The sequence below is a fragment of the Sphaerodactylus townsendi genome, linkage group LG16 (genome assembly GCF_021028975.2).
Source record: "Sphaerodactylus townsendi isolate TG3544 linkage group LG16, MPM_Stown_v2.3, whole genome shotgun sequence".
Taxonomy (NCBI): domain Eukaryota; kingdom Metazoa; phylum Chordata; class Lepidosauria; order Squamata; family Sphaerodactylidae; genus Sphaerodactylus; species Sphaerodactylus townsendi.
In genome coordinates this window covers 13,426,256-13,447,581 of record NC_059440.1, presented here as the reverse complement: position 1 = coordinate 13,447,581, position 21,326 = coordinate 13,426,256, and the positions used below count along the sequence as shown (strand labels likewise).

The 21,326-nt window shown below is 45.7% G+C and overlaps 1 protein-coding gene across 1 annotated transcript; it reads left to right on the top strand.

The window, feature by feature from the left end:
• Nucleotides 1–4,657: 4,657 nt before the first annotated feature.
• Nucleotides 4,658–20,231, top strand: RCC1L (RCC1 like). Its single transcript, XM_048519416.1, has 11 exons — nucleotides 4,658–5,463; nucleotides 6,929–7,058; nucleotides 7,233–7,361; nucleotides 9,019–9,085; nucleotides 10,145–10,196; nucleotides 11,146–11,230; nucleotides 11,954–12,135; nucleotides 13,069–13,153; nucleotides 15,840–16,013; nucleotides 17,834–17,919; nucleotides 19,651–20,231. The coding sequence occupies exons 1-11, from the start codon at nucleotides 5,068–5,070 to the stop codon at nucleotides 19,726–19,728; spliced, it is 1,464 nt and encodes a 487-aa protein (XP_048375373.1). The 5' UTR covers nucleotides 4,658–5,067; the 3' UTR covers nucleotides 19,729–20,231.
• The last annotated feature ends 1,095 nt before the right edge of the window (nucleotides 20,232–21,326 follow it).

Here is a 21,326-nt window from a genome sequence, read left to right as displayed (position 1 = left end):
ACGGATCTCCTTGAAACTCTCTCAGCCCCACATACCTCACAAGGTGTCTGTTGTGGGGAAAGGAGCTTGTAAGCCACCTTGAGTCTCCTTACAGGAGAGAAAGATGGGGCATAAATCCAAACTCTCCTTCTTCCTATGTTTCTTGAATTTTCACCAAGGGGACTGATGCTGCTCAGCCATATATATTGTTCCTACGTGTGGCTTTCTCAGTTTAGTTTGCTGAGATCTTTGGTGGTGGAGGAATGGGAAGGAATGGCTCATAAATCAAGTTTGGGGTAACTGTTTGAGTGTCGGAGTGAGGATTCAAATCTGGTGTGGCAGTTAGAGTCTCAGAATAGCAAATGTTATGAATCAGTGTCCCTCAGAAGGGCTTGAAGTGGGCACCCTATGGCTGCTGACTAGGTTAGACTTTCTGCATAAATTTGGAAGACGGTGGAGGAAAATGCAACTGTACATTTTCAAAAGACTTGGTGGCTTAAGAGGGACTGAAGGCAATTAATGTCTTGAGGGAGCCACAGGACTCTGAGGTCAGTCAGCATCTGAGAGAGAGAGCGACTGAGAAAACAAATGGGAAATGGAGAAATTGACTTGGTGACGAAAAAGGGAATTTCCCAGTCATTGATTCCCCACCACCACACACCAATTTTTCATAGCTGCTCAACTTGCAAAAACAATTATTCTCACCATATGTTTTTTAAAATGTATAGCATTATTTCTTTTGTGCAGTGTGTATCAGATAAATAGGATCTTGGTGTATCTGTGTTCAATATGTTATATGTCTGCAATTATCTAAGAAATAAACAGGCTGGTGGGAAAGTCTTATTTTCAACCTTCTTTCAAAAGAAAGGGAACTTGCTGTTGGTAATCAGCCAGCGTTGCGCCAGAAAGGAAATCCTTTATGGTAATTCTTGGCCTGGAGTGGCTGCATTGACTCATCACGGTGGTCCCTGACATCTCTTGCATGAGACTGTTTTCTGTGAGCTATGAATAATCCTTCAGAGTGGTTGCTCCTGCATCTGCTGCTGCTGCATTTTATAATACAGAGATAAATAACGCTGGCCTACTTTTCAGGGATGTTGCAAGGTTTGCATTCGGGGGGGGGGGGGGCTTCATCACATGCATGAAGTGTTATTTTATTGATATTTAATTTGTATACCGCCCTCCCCCGAAGGGCTCAGGACGGTGCACATCATAATACATCAGCAATACATGGTAATACAACAAAAGTAGGCAATAATAATATCAATTGCACAGGCCCCACATAAGACAACAATTCACTAAGGACTTAATCATTCTACATCAGGTTAACAAACCAATAACAGTTAATAGTTAATAATGAGCATTGACATTATATTTCATACGGCAACAGCATAATAATAACATAGGAGAAGCAGAATACCATAGTAGTCCAAATATTCCAAACAACAACATAATAATACAACAGCAATATTAAGATAATGCCCTAACAATATTAACACAGTAACCTAAATCCACAATAACAGCATTCCCTGAATTTTGAAGAAGAGGAGGAGGAGTTTGGATTTACATCCCCCCCTTTCTCCCCTGTAGGAGTCTCAAAGGGGCTAACAATCTCCTTGCCCTTCCCCCCTCACAACAAACACCCTGTGAGGTGGGTAGGGCTGAGAGTGCTCCGAAAAGCTGTGACTAGCCCAAGGTCACCCAGCTGAATTCCCCAGATAAGCCTCCACAGCTCAAGGGGAATCAAACCCGGTTCCTCCAGATTAGAGTGCACCTGCTCTTAACCACTACGCCACTGCTGCTCCAGTGGACAAATACAGGGGCCTAATGAGGCGAACTGGAGCCCGGGGCCAAACCTGAGTTGGATGCCCCCCCCCCCCCCCAATGTGCAGCCACTCCACCACGACCAAAAATTTTTTTTGCACCAAGTTATTGGTGCCTGCAGGGGGTGAATGTTTAGACATATCTGCATCAAAATGACATATTGGCACCCCGCCGGTCAATCAAGCGGAGGAGGAGGAGGAGGAAGGGCGGCGGCCCAATCGGCACGCTCTCCCGGGACTCGTCACCCCATAAGAACATAAGAACAAGCCAGCTGGATCAGACCAAAGTCCATCTAGTCCAGCTCTCTGCTACTCGCAGTGGCCCACCAGGTGCCTTTGGGAGCTCACATGTAGGATGTGAACGCAATGGCCTTCTGCGGCTGTTGCTCCCGATCACCTGGTCTGCTAAGGCATTTGCAATCTCAGATCAAGGAGGATCAAGATTGGTAGCCATAAATCGACTTCTCCTCCATAAATCTGTCCAAGCCCCTTTTAAAGCTATCCAGGTTAGTGGCCATCACCACCTCCTGTGGCAGCATATTCCAAACACCAATCACACGTTCGTGAAGAAGTGTTTCCTTTTATTAGTCCTAATTCTCCCCCCCAGCATTTTCAATGAATGCCCCCTGGTTCTAGTATTGTGAGAAAGAGAGAAAAATTTCTCTCTGTCAACATTTTCTATCCCATGCATAATTTTATAGACTTCGATCATATCCCCCCTCAGCTGCCTCCTCTCCAAACTAAAGAGTCCCAAACGCTGCAGCCTCTCCTCATAGGGAAGGTGCTCCAGTCCCTCAATCATCCTTGTTGCCCTTCTCTGCACTTTTTCTATCTCCTCAATATCCTTTTTTTGAGATCGCGGTGACCAGAACTGGACACAGTACTCCAAGTGCTTGGTCGCACCACTGCTTTAAATAAAGACATGACAATCTTTGCAGTTTTATTCGCTCAATTCCTTTTCTAATGATCCCCAGCATAGAGAGTTTGCCTTTTTTACAGCTGCCATGCATTCAGTTGACATTCCCATGGAACTATCAACTAAGACGCGTAAATCCCTTTCCTGGTCTGTGACTGATAGCACTGACCCCTGTAGCGTGTATGTGAAGTTTGGATTTTTTGCCCCGGTGTGCATCACTTTACATTGTGCTACATTGAACTGCATTTGCCATTTCTGAGCCCACTCACCTAATTTATAAAGGTCCGCTTGGAGCTCTTTGCAATCCTTTGTGGTTCTCACCACCCTACATAATTTGGTATCATCTGCAAACTTGGCCACCACGCTACCCACCCCTACTTCCAGGTCATTTATGAATAGGTTAAAGAGCACTGGTCCCAAAACGGATCCTTGGGGGACACCACTCCCGACATCTCTCCATTGTGAGAACTTCCCATTTACACCCACTCTTTGTTTCCTGTTCCTCAACCAGTTTTTAATCCATAGGAGGACTTCCCCTCTTATTCCTTCATTGCTGAGTTTTCTCAACAGTCTCTGGTGAGGAACTTTGTCAAAAGCCTTTTGGAAATCCAAGTAGACAATGTCCACTGGTTCCCCCTTATCCACATGTCTGTTTACACCCTCAAAGAACTCTAGTAAGTTTGTAAGACAGGATTTGCCTCTGCAAAAGCCATGCTGACTCTTTCTCAGCAGGTCTTGCTTTTCTACATGTTTTATAATTTTATCTTTACCCCGGAGGCGACAGGGAGGGAGGGGCTCCCGGCATTGGCTTCAAACGCCCTCCCCCCTTGGCCTGGCTCCCCCGTGACCCCCCTCCCCCCCTCCTGATCGGGTGCCGCAGTTGAGGAGAATCTGCCCCACAGTGCTCGGGAGAGCCCCGTCCCTCACCGGGACCACGCCACGCTGACCGCCGCCTTTGCACGAGCCCGCACGTGGATGTCATGGAGGGATTCCGCTATCTTCCCGAGCCTCTTTGGAGCTTGGCAGCCCCTTTGGACAATGTAGCCCAGAGCCCCTCCTAGGGCGCCACCTTCGCACGAGGCCCCACGTCCAGGTTGTGGCGTGTCCGAGCCTCTTTGGGCAGGGGAGCCGCTGGGGATGCTGCTGCTGCCCTCCAGTGGCCAAAGGTGTGAATTACAAGCGCACACCCCCTCGACCACGCAGCTGTAGTTGCTATAATGTGGCGTGTTGGGGCCTCTTTGAGAAGGGAAGCCGCTGCGGAGGGCTCCCTGAGATCGTGGTAACGCTGTCTGAGATCGCGTGAAGGCTGCGCGAGATCGTTGTAACGCCGCCGAAAAGCGTGCTATCACTCTCTGCAGCCGCGTTATCACGATCTCAGGCGCGTTATCGCTCTCTCCAGCCGCGTTATCACGGCGTCAGAACGCTCTTCCAAGGCGTTAACACGGTCTCGGACGGCGTTACAACGCTCACCAGCAGCGTTGCAACTATTTCGGACGGCGTTACCACGATATCTGGCAGCGGCACCAGCACATTCTACGCTATTTTGGACAGCGCTACAACGCTCTCCGCAGCGTCTCCCCTTCCCAAAGAGGCTCCAAAACGCCACATTATAGCAACTATAACCTGAGAACTGATGCGCATGACTCCGTAGAAGAGCGGCAGACAAGTCTGTCCGAAGTGTGATCTTTTTAATTAAAACTGTTTGCAAATTATAAAAGAAATTGTTTGATAAAATTATTAATTGTAAAAAGGAAAAATCCCCCGATTTTGCGTGCAGGCAAGTGTCATGCCCGCCGCCCGTGCCAGTTCCCCACACCCACGTGATAGAGCTTCCAGCGAATGAGATGCGAGGGAGGAGCTCCAGAAGCCGCCTTTTCCCTCTTCTGGCATGGCGGTGCCCACTTCGTCGGGTTGCGCCTGCGCAGAGGGGTCAAACGAAGCTAAAGAGGAAAGGTGGGCAAGATGGCGCTGTCCATGCCGCCATGCTGAGGTTTCTGCTGCGCTGGGCTTAGATGTGATCATTTAGGAAGAGGTCGGAGGGAGAGGGGCAGACGTAGTTCTTCTGCTCAGGGTGGTGTTGAGGAGGCTTAATGGGATCGGCCTTTTAGCATCTCAGAAGTAAATACGGAGCATCCCCCGAAGTCCCTGCTGCAATCCTTAATGCTTCAGAGAGGGATGGGGGTGGTCGCTAGAAGTGTGGGGCTTTTCTTGGGGGTCTCCCTTGGTGCCCTATAGCGGGTTGTTGCTGAGTTCTACAAACAACGCATTGAGTGCCCTGTGGGTGACATCGATAGAGCCTAAGGGAGGGCTGTTGATCCTCTGAAAAAGATATTGTGGTCTCCTTTTAAGATGTCCCTTGTGTGTCAGAGGGGGCTCTTTCCAGGCTTCCCCAAAAGGTTGCCAGGTGCCCTCTTGAGGGTTACTTTAACCCCACAGAGAGGTTTCCTTGGGGATCTCAATGGGACATTCCTAAGCCTTCCTAAGGGGATCCCACCTAAAGGGCTTGTCAGAAGCCTGGCCAAAGCGGCTGGACCGAAAACCATCAGGGACCTCAAAGAAGCTGACGACGCTGCCCCGATTTTCCAATATGTGGGGGGACAAGCCAGGAGGAAAAATCGAGTGTTCGTCTGGGGTTTCTGCTACTCGGGAGCATTGGGCATCCCTAGTTTTGTCGTGCCTGATGCAGGGTGGAAGACTCGGAGGCGAATCCAGACCACTCCATATCGGCTGGACCTGGAAGAGAAGGTGAGGAAGAGGGGAAGAAAGCGCATGAAAGCACAGTCTCCTCTCAATCAATCAATTAACCTTTATTGGCATAATTACACAGTAGCAAAATACAGTAACCGCTTTATTCACCATTGTTGATGACTAAACATAAACATTTTGCTACCAGCTCTAAGATCTTACAATCTCCGTTCAAAAGGAATATAAGTATTTGATCATCAGCTTGCTCATCAAGACCCATCAATAAAGACAGTCTCCTCTCTTGGAATGCTCTAACAGTAAATCAGATTTTGTTGCTGAATATACAAAGCTGATTTTATACTAATAAGCATAAAGGCCATTTAAGTCAACAATGTCTCCTTTGATTGGAAGCAGCTCTCCAGGATCTGAGGCATATAAGGGTCTTTCCAAATAACTGCTACTGGAGATTTAGGGAGAGATGCCACAGGTTGAGTCCAGGATATTTAAATGCACAAGTGCAATATTCAGTACGTTAATGCAAAGCTCCTGATCATTTCATTCCCAGTGTGACAATTCAGGATTTTCAGTTTCTCATCCTCTTTAGAATAATTAACAGGAGCCAGTGTCATAATTTTAATTCCATTTTATACTTTTAATCAGCTATTTTTCTAAGGGATGGATTGTGATTTCCAATTATATTCGTAGTAGGGGGAGAAACTTCAGTTGATCCAGGCATCTGCATTGAGGCAGAAAACTCTTTAGTCATGCTTGGTGTGTGAGAGAAGACGAAGGTTTGGACTTATACCCCTCTTTTCTCAGTTGTAAGGAGTCTTAAAAGCAGCTTACAAACCCCTTCACTTCCTTTCTCGACAACAGACACCTTGTGAGGTCGGTGGGGCTGAGAGAGTACTGAGAAAACTGTGACAAGCCCAAGGTCACCCAGCAGGCTTCATGTGGAGGAGTGGGGAAGCAAATCCAGTTCACCAGATCTGGACCCATTGCTCTTAACCATTACACCACACTGGAGGAAGAAGGAAAGCTCAGCAGTAAACTGTCTATCTATCTATCTATCTATCTATCTATCTATCTGTCTGTCTGTCTGTCTGTCTGTCTGTCTGTCTGTCTGTCTGTCTGTCTGTCTGTCTGTCTGTCTGTCTGTCTGTCTGTCTGTCTGTCTGTCTGTCTGTCTGTCTGTCTGTCTGTCTATCTATCTATCTATCTATCTATCTATCTATCTATCATATTTATATACCGCCCTCCCCCGGAGGGCTCAGGGCGGTGAACAGCAAAACGTATAAAATAGAGCACAAAATAAAATCAATATATCAAAATTAATTGAGTAAGTCATTACATAAACGGCTCCATGCATTAAAACCAAACCCCATTTAAAAAACCCGTTTGTGTTCATTGTGGTTAAGACTCGGTTGTGACGTCTGAACACAGCCACGCCTGCTTGCCTTTGTCTTTCCCTTCATTCTCTTGTATCATTACACTAGACCTAAAATCTTGTTGTTGTTTTTTAAAGATTTCCTCTGCTGCCTGTGGCTATGGATTCACGCTGCTTTCCTCCAGGACCACTGACATTACCAAAGTCTGGGGGATGGGACTGAACAAGGACTCTCAGATTGGATTTCATCAGAGCAGGAAGGATCGGTGTACGTACCTGATGCGTCCTACCATTGTCAGATGGGATAGGATGACATTTGACCTGATCCAGAAGGGTTCTTCTTACACTCTCTGGGTGCTTTAAAAAAAAAAATCAAACTGGTTGAAGGTACTTACAGGCATGATTGTAAGTTATGCTTTCACCACTGTTTCTCACCCTTAAGCACGTGGTTATGATTATGTCCTGGAGCCAAGCCCGATTCCATTGCCTCTGGACAAACCCCAGGAGACCCGTGTTTTGCAGGTGTCATGTGGTAGAGCACACTCCTTGATTCTGACCAATACCGAAGGAGGTAAGCGGACAGAATTTCATATCCCAATTAAGGGCAGAATACAATTGATGCCGTACTCCAGTATTTCTGTGACAGCCAGATCCGGCATTCCTTTAATTCAGGTTTTGGTGTTTGCTGTAAGGTTGGCTTTTCCAAGAGTTCAGGGTCATTTTAAAGAAAACCGGCAATGTTTGGGTAAGGATGGAGACGTAAGATCCCTGGAAATGTTGAGGCCATGAAAAAAACAGAAATTTTGTGGAAATTTATTTATTTTTATTTATTTTTATTTATCGGATTTCTATACCGCCCAATCCCCAGAGGGCTCTGGGCGGTGCGTGTTTTGTGATAGGTTGTTGGCTTAGGAAATTGAAATTAATAGGTTGTTGGCTTAGGAAATTGAAATTAATATCCTACTTACTTTCCTATCAACCCAAAACTATTATTATTGTTTTAACAATATATAGTGTAATCATTTATAATTTAGTTAGTATATAAATGTCTGCTTTCTAAAGTAAAAAGTGTAAATATCTGCAATATTTGCGAAAGAATTATAAACCACCTTTTCTACCGTAGTACTGATGTCTTTAGTTTTGCTACTTGAGAGGTAAAAAAAAAAAGATTTGAAAACAGCAAAAAAGTTCTGTTGCAAACAGGAACATGTATTATTTGAACAGAAATTTCTCATAGGCCCCTTCCGCACACGCAAAATAATGCATTTTCAAACCACTTTCACAACTGTTTGCAAGTGGATTTTGCCATTCCGCACAACTTCAAAGAGCACTGAAAGCAGTTTGAAAGTGCATTATTCTGCATGTGCGGAATGAGCCATAGAGTTACAAAAGGGTAAGACTGCCAGCCCGTTTGGATATTAAACTAAACTTTATACCACTGAAAACACAAATCTCTTTAATAATGTAGGATACCATTTAGCATATTAATTGTTGCTGATTATTTTACATTTCAAACATACCACAGTTTATATCTACAGGATAAGAGGGCTTTTTTTTTACTGCTGTCCAAAATGTCTCAGTTTCTTCCTTGGAAAAATTGAGAATATCCTCAGAATTTTTCAGGCTGTTCATTTGGAATGTCTGAAATGCTTTTTTTCCCACTGAGAAAATGTTTCATAGGAGGGCTTTTTTTGCCTCTGGTCCCTCAAGTTTCCCAATTAAACAGTGCTGCTGAACATTTTGAGTGTGAAAGACCTTGCCTCAATAAGCATTTTACTTGTTCCAAAGAAAATATCTTATAGGAGGTTCTTCCCCGACTCCTTGCCAGTGCTCTGCCAGATTTTCCAATGGAAAATTTTGGGGAAACAAAAAGACCTTGTGTCTTTGTTTCCCCTGAGCCTTCACATGCCGAGCAGAGGGAGAGAGGTCGCACAGATGGAGTGTTTGGTGGTAAAAGACCTGCTTTTTGTGCAGCAGGACAAAAGGTTCTCTGGGAGTAGATGTTAGGAAAACATGTCTACTTAGGGCCCTGTAGAGCCATTGCCTGCTGGAATAGACAGTGCTAAGCTGGATATCTCTAGGGGTCTTCCTCGCTAGAAAGGATAACTTCTAGAAAGGGTAAAAGGAGGATGGGAAACGTTGTGGGTTGTCTGAAGGGATGTTTGATGCTTTCTGAGGTTTGGAGCTTTCCAAGGTTTGCCTGACCCCATCATTTGGCTTTGTTTCAGTCTTCAGCATGGGTAACAATGTCTACGGGCAGTGCGGCCGAAAGGTGATCGAGGGGGAAATTTACAGGTAAGAAGATCCCTTTCATTCCCAATGCACCTTCCTTCTCAGCATGCTGCAAACAGGAAGTGCTTCAGGATGAGATTTCTTGCTGGACGCTCTTCCTGTCTAACCGTGCGCTTCTGCACTGGTGGCTAATCGGCCATTTATTACACATTGTGTTAATACATGGTTCTATGTAGCTTATAAGTATGTTGCTTTTCCATACTTAAAGGCAAAAAAGTCTTGTCTTTTTTGATGCTTTGGTTGTTGCATTATGCTGCTTTACATGTGATTTCTGACATGCTAACTACTACAGATTGACACTCCACATCCCAAGGACCACGGCTCCCCCACCAATATTAAGCAGATTTTTGTCTGGTTCAGCATTATAACTGCGTTATTTTTGACACCTGCCATTGTCTATAAATTAGGGATCCTCAGTCTTTTTGAGTCTGTGGACAACTTTGCAATTCTGACATAGTGTGGTGGATACTGTCCAAAATGGCTGCCAAAGGAGGCTTCTGCAACGTACTTTCTGTCACACAGTGAAGATCCTTGGGCTGTAGTGGCAGCTGCTGAACCAAAGTTTTAAAAAACCTGGAGGAACCGGGTTTGATTCCCAGCTCTGCCACCTGAGCTGTGGAGGCTTATCTGGGGAATTCAGATTAGCTTGTACACTCCCACACACGCCAGCTGGGTGACCTTGGGCTAGTCACAGCTTCTCGGAGCTCTCTCAGCCCCACCTACCTCACAGGGTGTTTGTTGTGAGAGGGGAAGGGCAAGGAGATTGTAAACCCCTTTGAGTCTCCTGCAGGAGAGAAAGGGGGGAATATAAATCCAAACTCTTCTTCTTCTTAAAAAATCTGCACTGCCAGTCAGAAGCCTTGCTGGGCAGAGGTCCCACCTGACTCTCCGTACTTTCTAAAAACACAGAATGGATGTCGGTAACATCGTGCACAACAGGACAAGACTGCAGTTCTTTCTCAGTTGTGTGCACATCTTTTTCTGGTGTTCTTTTAAACATGCAAATGAACTTATTTTTTAAATTCCTTTACTGCCTCATTATCTTTCAACGGTGAAACGCAGCGAAAGCCAGCTGATTCACAGACTGAAGGGATTTGAGGATCGGGTTGTCCAGGTAAGAAATCTGTCGCTTGTGAATAGCCACGTGGCTTGTTTTTCAAAGAAGGCTGTCCATTCCGGGCATGCCAGCCTGGTAGCTGAGGATGAAATCTGTTTGCATTCATGCAAAGCCCTTGAGTTGGATTTGTAAGCACTCAAGGTTGGGGTTAGCTGTAATGCAGAGTCATGGTTTACGCTAGCTGCCGTTCTTAATGGTCTGAAGTATTGCTGCAGGATCCATGAATGTAGGTTTTGGAATTGGTATATTAATGACTGCTATTCTTGAGTGTGTGGATGGGGAAGAGAGAGAGGAACGGCCTGCCTTATGGGTCCATCGTATACCCTGTTGATCTGCCATGATGGTTGTGTGTTACAGGAGGCTGGACAACCTGGACTCTCTTGTCTGATTCAGCAGGGCTCTTTTGACATTCTTATGTAAATGTAGTGGCTTAAAGCGTGAGCTGCAAAGCTCAGAACAAATCTTACTCTTCGGCAAGCTCACTAGCAGCAATATGGTGTGTGTGTATGTGAGATAATGCTGGCCTGCCTTCCAGGGCTGTTGTAAGATTTACTCTAAGGCACCATTGTGCAAAGTCCTTTAGAACACTGAGCTACATAAATGCAATGGTTGTTATTGGGTTTTCTTGTCTTACTGGGGCGCTGTAGTGCAGAAAAATTTAAAAGTATTTTTCAAATCAAGTAGTATTCCAAGTTTTTCAGATTTGCTGGCATATAAAAATCAATTAAGCGATGATTAAGCGTCAAAATCAATAGGTTGTAAAAGAAATAAAATTAGTGATTAAACAGCTCTGCCACTTTCTTGTTTTCAACAAGATTTCGTTTTTAGTTAGTGGGGCAGCGTAGCACAGAAAAGTTTAAAATATTTTTGAAATGAATCAGTGTTCCCAGTTTTTTCTTCTTGGCCTTCATTTCTCCTCCTCCCTTCCCTTCATTTTTGCCAACAGGTTGCGTGCGGGCAAGACCACAGTCTCTTTCGGACTGAGAAAGGAGACGTCTATTCCTGTGGCTGGGGAGCAGATGGCCAAACAGGTAGGATAATGGAAGTGAGCCAAGCTGCGGGGCCTCGACAGCCGTGGGCCCCAGAAACACGGGAGTTGGATGGCGCTGGTGATTAGAGCGTTTATTGAGCAACCAGCAGATTGTCATTGTCTTTTTAATTAAATTACCAATTGGAAAAATGGGTCAAGTGAGAGTCACCCTTTGTGTGATTCTAAACCCAGGGCCAAATATCTCCCCCACCTTTCTATTGTTCTTTCTGTTTTTTTAAAATATATCTGTATATTTATTTTCTCAACATATAGAAACACAAGAGGAAATAACAATAGACATAAACACTTTCATGCCTCTCCATAAGCGTGAAATACAAAAAGAAAGATGAAGGCAAGAAAATATCCAAATCATGACTTCCCGCTGTCTCACTATTGAATTCTAATTCATTCTAGGTTCCTGCATCCAATTAAAATAAAATATCTTGTCGGTTATACCCTATATAATTTCTAATGTAGAGTGTAACTGATAAGATGTTTTATTTTATTTCCAGAATTCTGAGCTCATTTCGTTAGGTGGATTGAAGATAGATGGATGTACACTCCATTGCGTCTGATGAAGTGAGCTCAGAATCATGACGAACTTATGCTGGCCTCAGTTGCGTTCATCTTCGAGGTTGTGCTGGGCTCCTGTTTTTATTTTACTGCTCCCTACTTGCACCATCTTATGTCTTAGCTACAATGAGTCCCCTTCTCCACCCAACAGGTCTCGGCCATTACAACTGTGTCAGCACCCCCACAAAACTGAGTGGCGACATGGCTGGGGTCCCTATTGTCCAACTTTCTACTTATGGAGACTGCTGCCTTGCTGTGTCAGCGGATGGAGACCTTTTTGGCTGGGGGAACTCAGAATACCTGCAGCTGGCTTCCATTACGGACCTGCCACAGGTTAGAAGGATTCTGAAGGGATTTGCCTCTCTCTGACTCACTGTCTTGGAATGTGTGGGGTGCAGATATCCTTCTCCCATTGTGATTTTCACTTCATGTGATCTTATTTGAATGCTGGTGCCCTTTAATTTCGGGGGCGGGGGTTAATGCCAGTCCTTTTGGCTAGTTTAATTGCCATCAAAGCTTTCATTCGTTTCACTAGATACGTCAAGGGTTTGAAGGGGCAGAGATTTATCAGGATATTGAAGAGTGAATTCTGCACCCAGGCGGAGTCTGGACAGGCCAAAAACAGCGCCCCTGGAACGGTAAAAACACTGTTCCAGGGGCTCTGTTTGCATGGCTTCCGCCTCCACAACGAAGCAGTGCCGTGCTTCCCCCACCACACACTTGGTTCAGACACGCTTTTTCCCTGCCTCACACAATGAGTGAGGCTTTTGGGAAACAGTGTTTCCGTGCCGGTGCCGTGGGAACAGCACTGGATTGGAGGCACCGCTTTTTGGCACCTCCATTTCCCCCCACACTTACCTTTTCTCCCTGCGGAGCTCCTCAGGGAGAGAAGGCAAGTGTGGGGAAAGGAAATGGAAGTGCCTCTGTGCAGAGGTGCCTCCATGGGCCGCAGCCACTCTGGGGCCTCTCACACCTCTGTGCAAACGGCCCCGGGGCTCCACCGGCATGATATATGCCGATGGGATGCCGCTGTAGGGGCATGTGCGGAATCCCCCCCAGCGTTGGCTACAGAATCATCACAGCCCTTCAAACATGGGTTGGTCCTTTCTGAGAAGGTGGAAACTGGTTTTAATTTAGACAAGTTTTTGCGCCATCTTCCCCTTTTTGGTCCCTTTTGCTTTTTCTATCAAACATAAATGTGATCGCCGCTTGGGAAACTGTCGGAAAGGAACATGAGATCACCTGTGAATCTTGCACCCTGAACAGATGAACGTGCCGAGACATCTGCCTTTCAAAGTGGGAAAGGTGAAGGAAGCTGCTTGCGGGGGAACGGTCAACGCTCTCTTAAATGGTGAGCTTCTCTCTTCAGGGGAACTTTTATTTATTTGTTTGTTTCTCGAATTTCTTAATCGCCCCTCCCAGAACTGGCTCGGGTCAATTTGCAGATCAACAACAACACAATAAAAGTGTCTCGGCGTATGTAGACCCATAAAATTGGAAAGCCGAGTAACGGTCTAAAATTTATGATAAATTAATTCAAATTAGAATTCAAAATGCAAATTATAATTAAAAATAAAATAGTCTAATTAAGGTTTTAATAAATATTTAATAAAGTTAACAAATACCACTAACTGAACCAACCACTATGGCTGGATCAGATGGTAGACCAATAAATGATGGCGACAATCACAGAACTTCACACCCTGTTTCCCCGAATATAAGACATCCTCTGAAAATAAGACGTAGTAGAGGTTTTGCTGAAGTGCGAAATATAAGGCATCCCCCGAAAGTGAGACGTAGCAAAGTTTTTGTTTGGAACCATGCCCACCGAACAGAACACAGAAAAAATAAGACATCCCCTGAAAATAAGACATAGCACATCTTTGGGAGCAAAAATTAATATAAGACACTGTCTTATTTTCGGGGAAACACGGTACTCACGAGAGATATATGGAAACAATTTGGAGACTCCTGGCTTTTTGAGGTTCAAGGGGTAGCTTTGCTGTTTTATGGATGACATGTCTGACGTTAGGGTAAGCGAGTGAAACTCTTGGCAGTGTCTGATTTGGCATAAGCAAGGGGCATGCCCCTCCTTTTCAGTGCAAGTGCCAAAATAACCCCACAGCATCTGGCTGTTTTCAAGCGAGCCAAACCAACAAACCATTTTGCGCTCCTCGACCCATAGTAGTACAATACTGTGACCCCTTCCGCACATGCAGAATAATCCACTTTCAATGCACTTTGAAGCTGGATTTTACTGTGCAGAATAGCAAAATTCCACTTTCAAACAAGTGTGAAAGTGGATTTAATGTGCATTATTCTGCATGTACGGAAGGAGCCTGTGTTTTACAGTTAATAATATCTTCATAAGTAGAGTGTGTGTTGTCTATCTCAATTTAATCACGAATAAATTCCAATATCAATTCTAATACAGATGCAGTGTTCCTCAAAACTCGAAAACTGATTTCAGTGCAATTATTCACAGTATATCCCACTAGGTATTCCTCTGAACTCAGAAACAGATTTCAATGCAATTATTCACAGTATATCCCACTAGGTTTATTGGCCACTGGTTAAAGCCTTATCTCGAAGAGTCTTTTAGGCCCGTGGTAATATGATACATTTTTCTTGAAAATATCTCTAATCCCATACGCACCAGGGTGGAACTAGAGAATCTTGCCGCAATCGCAGTCCGAATTGAAAATTGCTTGAGCATATGGGGTTAGATATAGTTTCAAGAAAAATTGATCATGTCAGCACAGGCCTGTGAAGACCCTTTGAGAAAAGATGTTAACCGGTGGTCGATCAGCCTAGTGGGATATACTGTGAATAATTTCATTTTTTTTGAGTTTAGAGGAACGCCTAGTGGGATATACTGTGAGTAATTGCTTTGAAATCTGTTTCTGAGATTAGAGGAACGCCTAGGGCGATATACTATGAATAACTGCATTGAAATCTATTTTTGAGCTTAGGGGAACTTTGTATTTGAATTGTATTAGAACTGATCTGGGAATTTATTCAACCTGGTTAAATTGGGATAGACAACACACACTATACATATGAAGATGTTATTCATTGTAAATAATACTAGTATTGTATGTCCACATGTGAATTGAGGAGCGTAAAGTGGTTTTGATGAGTTATGTGTAGATTCGGGTTGTATGGCGGTATTTTCTAGTAGTATTCTTTTCTGGACGTTTCGCCTGCATCTGTATTGGCATCTTCAGAGGATCCAAATACTGCAGAGGATCCAAATACTGCAAATGATCCTCTGAAGATGCCAGCCACAGATGCAGGCGAAACGTCAGGAGAGAATGCTGCTAGAACACGGCCACACAGCCCGGAAACCACACAGCACCCAAGTGATTCCGGCCGTGAAAGCCTTCGACAATACATGGTTTTACATTTATTGCATGGGCCTTTTTTTTTGAGGTATGCGCTAGTGAGCTGGCAAATAAAAGGGCGGGAGGGGAGATCGATAAGCAGGCTTAGAATGGATCCCAGGTCATCAAGGATCACATAAGGGTTGGATCCTGCCAGTTTTTCTGCTGGTGCAAGTTGAAGGTGGCCTTTAAGAACCAAAAAAGGGGATTATGTGACCCACATATAAAATCAGGTGGGAGGAAGGAAGGAACAATATTGTGTGAAAGGACTGGTTGGGTCCATAGCCTATATTTTACAGGCTAGGGACAGATCTTGGAAGCTAAGCTGGGTCTGCACTGGTTAGCATTTGGGTGAGAAAGTCCCAGGTTGCTACGCAGAGGAAGTCAACGGCAAACCACCTCTCTCTGTTACTTGCCGTGAAAACCATATTGAGTCGCCATAAGTCAGCTGCAACTTCACAGCACTTTTCCCATACGCAGAATGACATTTCAAGACGATTGCTGGTTCTCCCATTTCCAATCCTTTCCCCGTTTTTGGACATCCTGATGTGTGTAAATGCCTCTACTTTAAGAGAGCAGTATGGGGACCCATTTGGGTCTAGTGAATGTGGCATTGCAACTGTGTGCACCAAATCTGTTTTGAATGCAATCCAGAGGAAGGCCATGTCTACGTGTGGGGCTATGGGATCCTCGGGAAAGGCCCCAAACTGATGGAGACGGAGATTCCTGAAATCATCCCACCCTCCCTCTTCGGCTTCTCAGACCTCAGCCCAGACATTCGCGTGGTTCGGATCCGTTGTGGACTCAACCAGTTTGCTGCTATCACCAGTGAGTCTCTTAAATCTTGTTTCAGCTTGGATAGTCAGAGGGAGAAGGGCGTTGCCTTCCACGGGCTGGGCTGCCTTGACGTCCCAGAATATTTAGCAGCATTTTATCTGCTTGTTAAAAAAATGTGACTCACATATTCAAGTCAGGGGGTTGTCGTAAGGAAGGAACAATATTGGCTTCTATGGCATTTTACCTTACTTAAGTCCCTGTCCTCCCCAGACCCCATCTGTAAATCCCCAGGGGTTTCCCCACTGGATCTGACACAATTGGATCTGGTGGCCGAGGTGGGGGGGATCCGGTAATTCTAGTCGGTTGTTTCAGCAAATGGATGGTCTTGGAAACATCTCATGTCAAGTGCAGCCTGTAGGGGGCAGCAGCACCAAAAACTGGAAACGGGTTTCCCTTTTCTTGTTGAGTAGGTTTTTAAGCTTGAGCACGCACCCAGATGCAGACATAGACAGACAACGAGGGTTTGTTTTTGTAAGAAGGAAGCTGAGAAGAATTGAACTTTGTTAGGGAGCTTGTTGAAGCTGTGGTTGTCTGGTGGATCCTGTTCCTGACTGTTTCACCAGGTTCCTATGATAGTAGGAATCTTATAATTCCAGATGGATCATACCTTCATCAGCCCCTTCCAATTGGCCATGTTGGAAGGGGCTGATGGGAATTGTAGTCCGTAACATCTGGAGTGCCAAAGGTTCGCCACCACAGCTCTATGATACACCTCTGAAGAGGCCAGCCACAGATGCAGGCGAAGCGTTAGGAACAAGATCCACCAGACCACGGCCACACAGCCCGGAAAACCCACCTCAACCAGTTGAATCAGGCCGTGAAAGCCTTCAACAATAAACTGAACCTTCTTTGCTTTTTTGGATAGCTGAAGAACAGGTAGTCGTGAGTAAACTGGTTCTCTGGCACTGAAACACAAGCTTCGTCTAACTGTATTAAGCAATTAATTTAAGCAGAGAAATTTCTGGAAATTTGGGGGTGGAGCTTGGGTTGGGGGGTGGGGTTTGGGGAGGGAAGGAACCTCAGTGGGGTGTAATGGCATAGAATCTACCCCTCAAAGCAGCCATTTTCTCCAACTTTGTTGTCTGGAAATAACTTGTAATTCTGGCACCTGTTGTCTGGTAAAAGGTAAAGCTAGTCCCAGTGCAAGCACCGGGTCATTACTGACCCTTGGGGTGATGTCACATGACAACGTTTGCTAGGCAGACTGCGTTTACGGGATGGTTTGCCTTTCCCAGTCATCCTTGCTTTACCCCAGCAGGCTGGTACTCATTTTTTAATGACCTCAGAAAGGTGGAAGTCTGAATCAGTCTTGCGGAGTCGCCACCTGAAACCGGCTTCCAACGGGGGCAGAGCTTTTGAGTGTAGCACTGCGACTTACCACTCTGTCCCACTGGGTGGCGTGGAGATCTGTTGTAATTCCAGGTCTCCAGGCACTCGCTAGAGCATCGATTCCCAACCAGGGTTCCGTGGTACCCTGGGATGCTGTGAGCATGTCCCAGGGGTACTGCGGCAACACTGCCGCCTCACTTTGTGGCCTCCAACGCGCCAGTAAGGGACATGGAGCTGGTCCAGGAGGCAGGGTCTGCTGTAAGGTCAGTGGTGCCAATTTCTATCAGTCAAGTAGTTTCCTTCACCCTGGGGTGGGTGGGTGCTGCGGTACTGGGAGGGGAAGTGGGGAATTGGTGGGTACCGCGGAGATATGAAGAGTGAGGTCAAGGGTACCGTGATGTCGAAAAGGTTGGGAAACACTTCCCTAGAGGTTAGTAACCCCAACCCTCAGTGACAGTCTGGCGTGTCCTTTTGGCTTGCAGATCGAGGAGAGCTCTTCGCCTGGGGGAAGAACACCCGGGGCTGCTTGGGGATTGGCCGGATGGAGGACCAGTACTTCCCATGGAGGGTAAGAAGTGTTCTGCAGCAGCTCTCCAGGAGATGGAAGCCTGTGTGCTTCGTAATGCGCTGCTCGAAGACAATGCCAATCCACTAGTTGGACTTCCCACCCTCAATCCCCTTGCCTTGAAAACTCTACAGGGCTGTGACTTGATTGCGAATGAATAAATAAGGCCTAGCATTTCCTTCAACCCCTCCCCATAACTTTCAAACATATCCAGAAAATACTTTAATTAGTTTAGAGGGAGGACTTGTATCTAGATGCTATGGATTCATCCTCTGCCAGCATGGCCAATTGGCCATGCTGGTAGCGGCTGATGGGAGTTGTAGTCCATAACATCTGGAGTGCCAAAGGTTCGCCACCACGGGTATAGAATCAGCAGCCCTACAAGAGGGATAATTTTAGTTTCTGAATGGTCCAGTCTTCAGTTCTGGCTATGATAATGGAAAGCAGTCGTTCAATTTTCAGGATTTACCTCCTGATGCTTGAATGTAACCACAGGGGTAGCTCTATCATGCTGTTGCTTCTGAATTGCTAGCTACTGCTACAGGAGGAGGGAGGGGAAGATCAACCCAACCCACCCACCTATATGATATTGACAAGCTGGAACAGGTCCATAGGAGGACAACCAAAATGGTAAAAGGTCTGGAATCCATGCCCTACGAGGAAAGACTTACGGAGCTGGGTATGTTTTGTTTGATGAAGAGAAGGTTAGGAGGTGACATGATAGCCATGTTTAGATAGTTGAAAGGATGTCATGTTGGAGAGGGAGCAAGCTTGTTTTCTGTCGTTTCCAGAAACTAGACCAGGAGTCATGGTTCACAGGAAGGAAAAGAGATTCCACCCCAAACATCAGGAAAACCTCCTGACAGTGAGGGCTGTTGACAGTGGAATGCAATTCACCAGAGTATGGTGGAACGCCTCTTTGAGTTTTAAAGAGAGACTGGATGGGTCAGCCTGTCAGGAGTGCTTTGATTGTGTGTTCTTACATGCAGGGTTGGATCTGATGAGGCCTGGGCCCCCCCTTCCAACTCTAGGATTCTACCATTCTATATGAACTAATACAAGTCTTGTCTGGATATATTTGAATGTTATGGGGAGGGGTCAAAGGGGATGCTAGACCATTTATTTATTCACAATCAAGTCGCAGCCCTAGAAAGCCAGAGTGACTTCCAGATGTTATGGACTACAATTCCCATCAGCCCCTGCCAGCATGGTCAATTGGCCTTGCTGGCAGGGGCTGATGGGAATTGTAGTCCATAACATCTGGAGTGCCAAAGGTTCGCCACCACTGCTATGGGGTTTTCAAGGCAAGAGACACTCAGAGGTAGTTTGTCGTTGCCTGCCTCTGTGTAGTAACCCTGGACTTCCTTGAAGGTCTCTCATCTAAGCACTAACCAGAGCTGAGCCTGCTTAGCTTCTGAGATCTGATGAGATTGAGGCTAGTCTGGGGCATCCAGGTGAGGGCAAGCCTTATTTAACCTTTTTTTTTTTTAATCAGGAGGGGAGGTAGGAGCTGGCCCATTCCTGTACCTGGCTGCAGTTTTGCCGAGACGCCCCTTCCTGAGAGCCATTTGGCATTATACCGATTTCTTGTACGAGAACTGATTTCATTTGGTTGCTGGGAACTTTTGTCATTGGCCAGCTTTGAATCAAGACGTGCAGGCTGCTGTCTTCCCGCCCTATAGAGAGGTTGGAAACTAGTGGAAAACTCTTCCCTGTTTTTCTTTCCTTGTCTAGGTGACCGTGCCTGGTGAAGTGGTTGATGTGGCTTGTGGGGTAGACCACATGGTTACTCTGGCCAAATCCTTCATCTAGCAGTAACTGGACACTGCCACGAAGTACCCAGCCCATTGGACCTAGAAGGCTAAAATCTGTTAGCGTTTGCTTCTTCCTGGATTCCCAGCATACCCAAGCATGGAAGACGCACCATATCATCGGGTCCAGGAGGAACAGAGAACCCATGCTTAGGAGGTGTTGTGAACATTAGCCGAAGATAAAGAAACTCTAGCTGGCAAACAGTTTCAGAGATGTTGCCAATTACCTTTAAAAAACGAACACACTCGTTGTGGGAGAAACCCGTGGTACGTTCTCCTTCGCAAAAGGTTGCAAAGGCTTTGGACCAGCGTATTGTTCAAGAGGCAAGTTCATGCCTGCTTGTTTCGCAATGGGGGCGTGTTTGAATCGTGAAACTGAACAGGCTGTACTGTTCTGAAGACACCAATCGGAGATAAGTGAACGTGGTTTTGTCTCTTTGGCGGAAAAAAAACCCCAGCTCGTTGTTTGGGGCAGCTCTGCCTTGCTCTCTATGTACCGCTGAAGCTAGGAAACGTAATATTGTTGTATGTTTTGTTCTGTGGTAATCGACTTCAACTAAGCAGCTCCTCAAGGATCATCCCACTAGAGAATAGAGATCCGTCCTTCACAACCCGTCCAACCGTCCCAACCCAAATCCGTTCACGTTGGCTACATCCACTTTCAATCCAATTTCCACCAACATTTGTAGTGGGATTTTGCTGTTCCACACGTACCCATAGCTAAAAGGGATTGTGCGTATTTTCACTTGCATGCAGGTTGCATGTAAGCAGTCAGCATCTAAGGCCGCAAGGCTGAAGTTTCTAACTATGTGGAGGGAACCGAGACAGCAGAACAGAGAGAAAGAAAAATTCAGAGGCAAACTGACTTAGGCTGGAAAATTTTTGCAGCAAAGATGTATTGGGTGACTGCAGAGGGGCACTCGTAGAGGCATATGGTTACAGAAACATAGAGAAGGGGCCAGAGTACAGTGGGATCAGAAGTAAAAAATCCCCCTCCCCAATTCCAAAAACACTTGTAACCATCATACCCTCCAATTTCCACTTGGTCTCAAATGGACAGCAAGAGGGATGACTGGTCACAGTAGTACAACCTGATTGTCAGAGAACCAGACATCCCAAGGTTGAGTTGTACAATACCATGGAAGTTCTTTCATACACACTTCTGAGGCATCAACAGGAGTTGTGCAAGAGCTTTGCCACGGTACCATTTCCTGTGCGTTCCACAGTGGTGTGTGTGAAAAAGTTTCCTGAGGAACTTGGTTTTTACAGGGAATATGTAACCATTTTTTGTCACCAAGGCCATGGCTGCCCCACTCCCAAATCTGGTGAAAATTTGATACGATAGAAGTCTACTGTTAAATTCTGAACAGACCAATTTCTTTCAGTTATGTCATAATTTCACCAGTCAGGATAATGTTGTCTTGGCAGTAACATTGGCCTGTGAAAAACAGAAGAGTTTGGGTTTATACCTCACTTTTCTTAGCCATGAGGAGTCTTAAAACAGTTTACAAAGCTCCTTTCCCTTCCCCTCCCCACAACAGACACCTTGTGAGGTAGGAGGGGCTGAGAGAATTCTGAGAGAACTGTGAATGGCCCAAG

Coding starts and splice junctions, on each gene's coding strand:
- RCC1L (XM_048519416.1), top strand. CDS start 5,068: ATGTCCCTTGTGTGTCAGAGGGGGCTCTTTCCAGGCTTCCCCAAAAGG. Junction 9,086..10,144: donor ATCGAGGGGGAAATTTACAG/GTAAGAAGATCC, acceptor GGTGAAACGCAG/CGAAAGCCAGCTGATTCACA. Junction 10,197..11,145: donor TTGAGGATCGGGTTGTCCAG/GTAAGAAATCTG, acceptor TTTTGCCAACAG/GTTGCGTGCGGGCAAGACCA.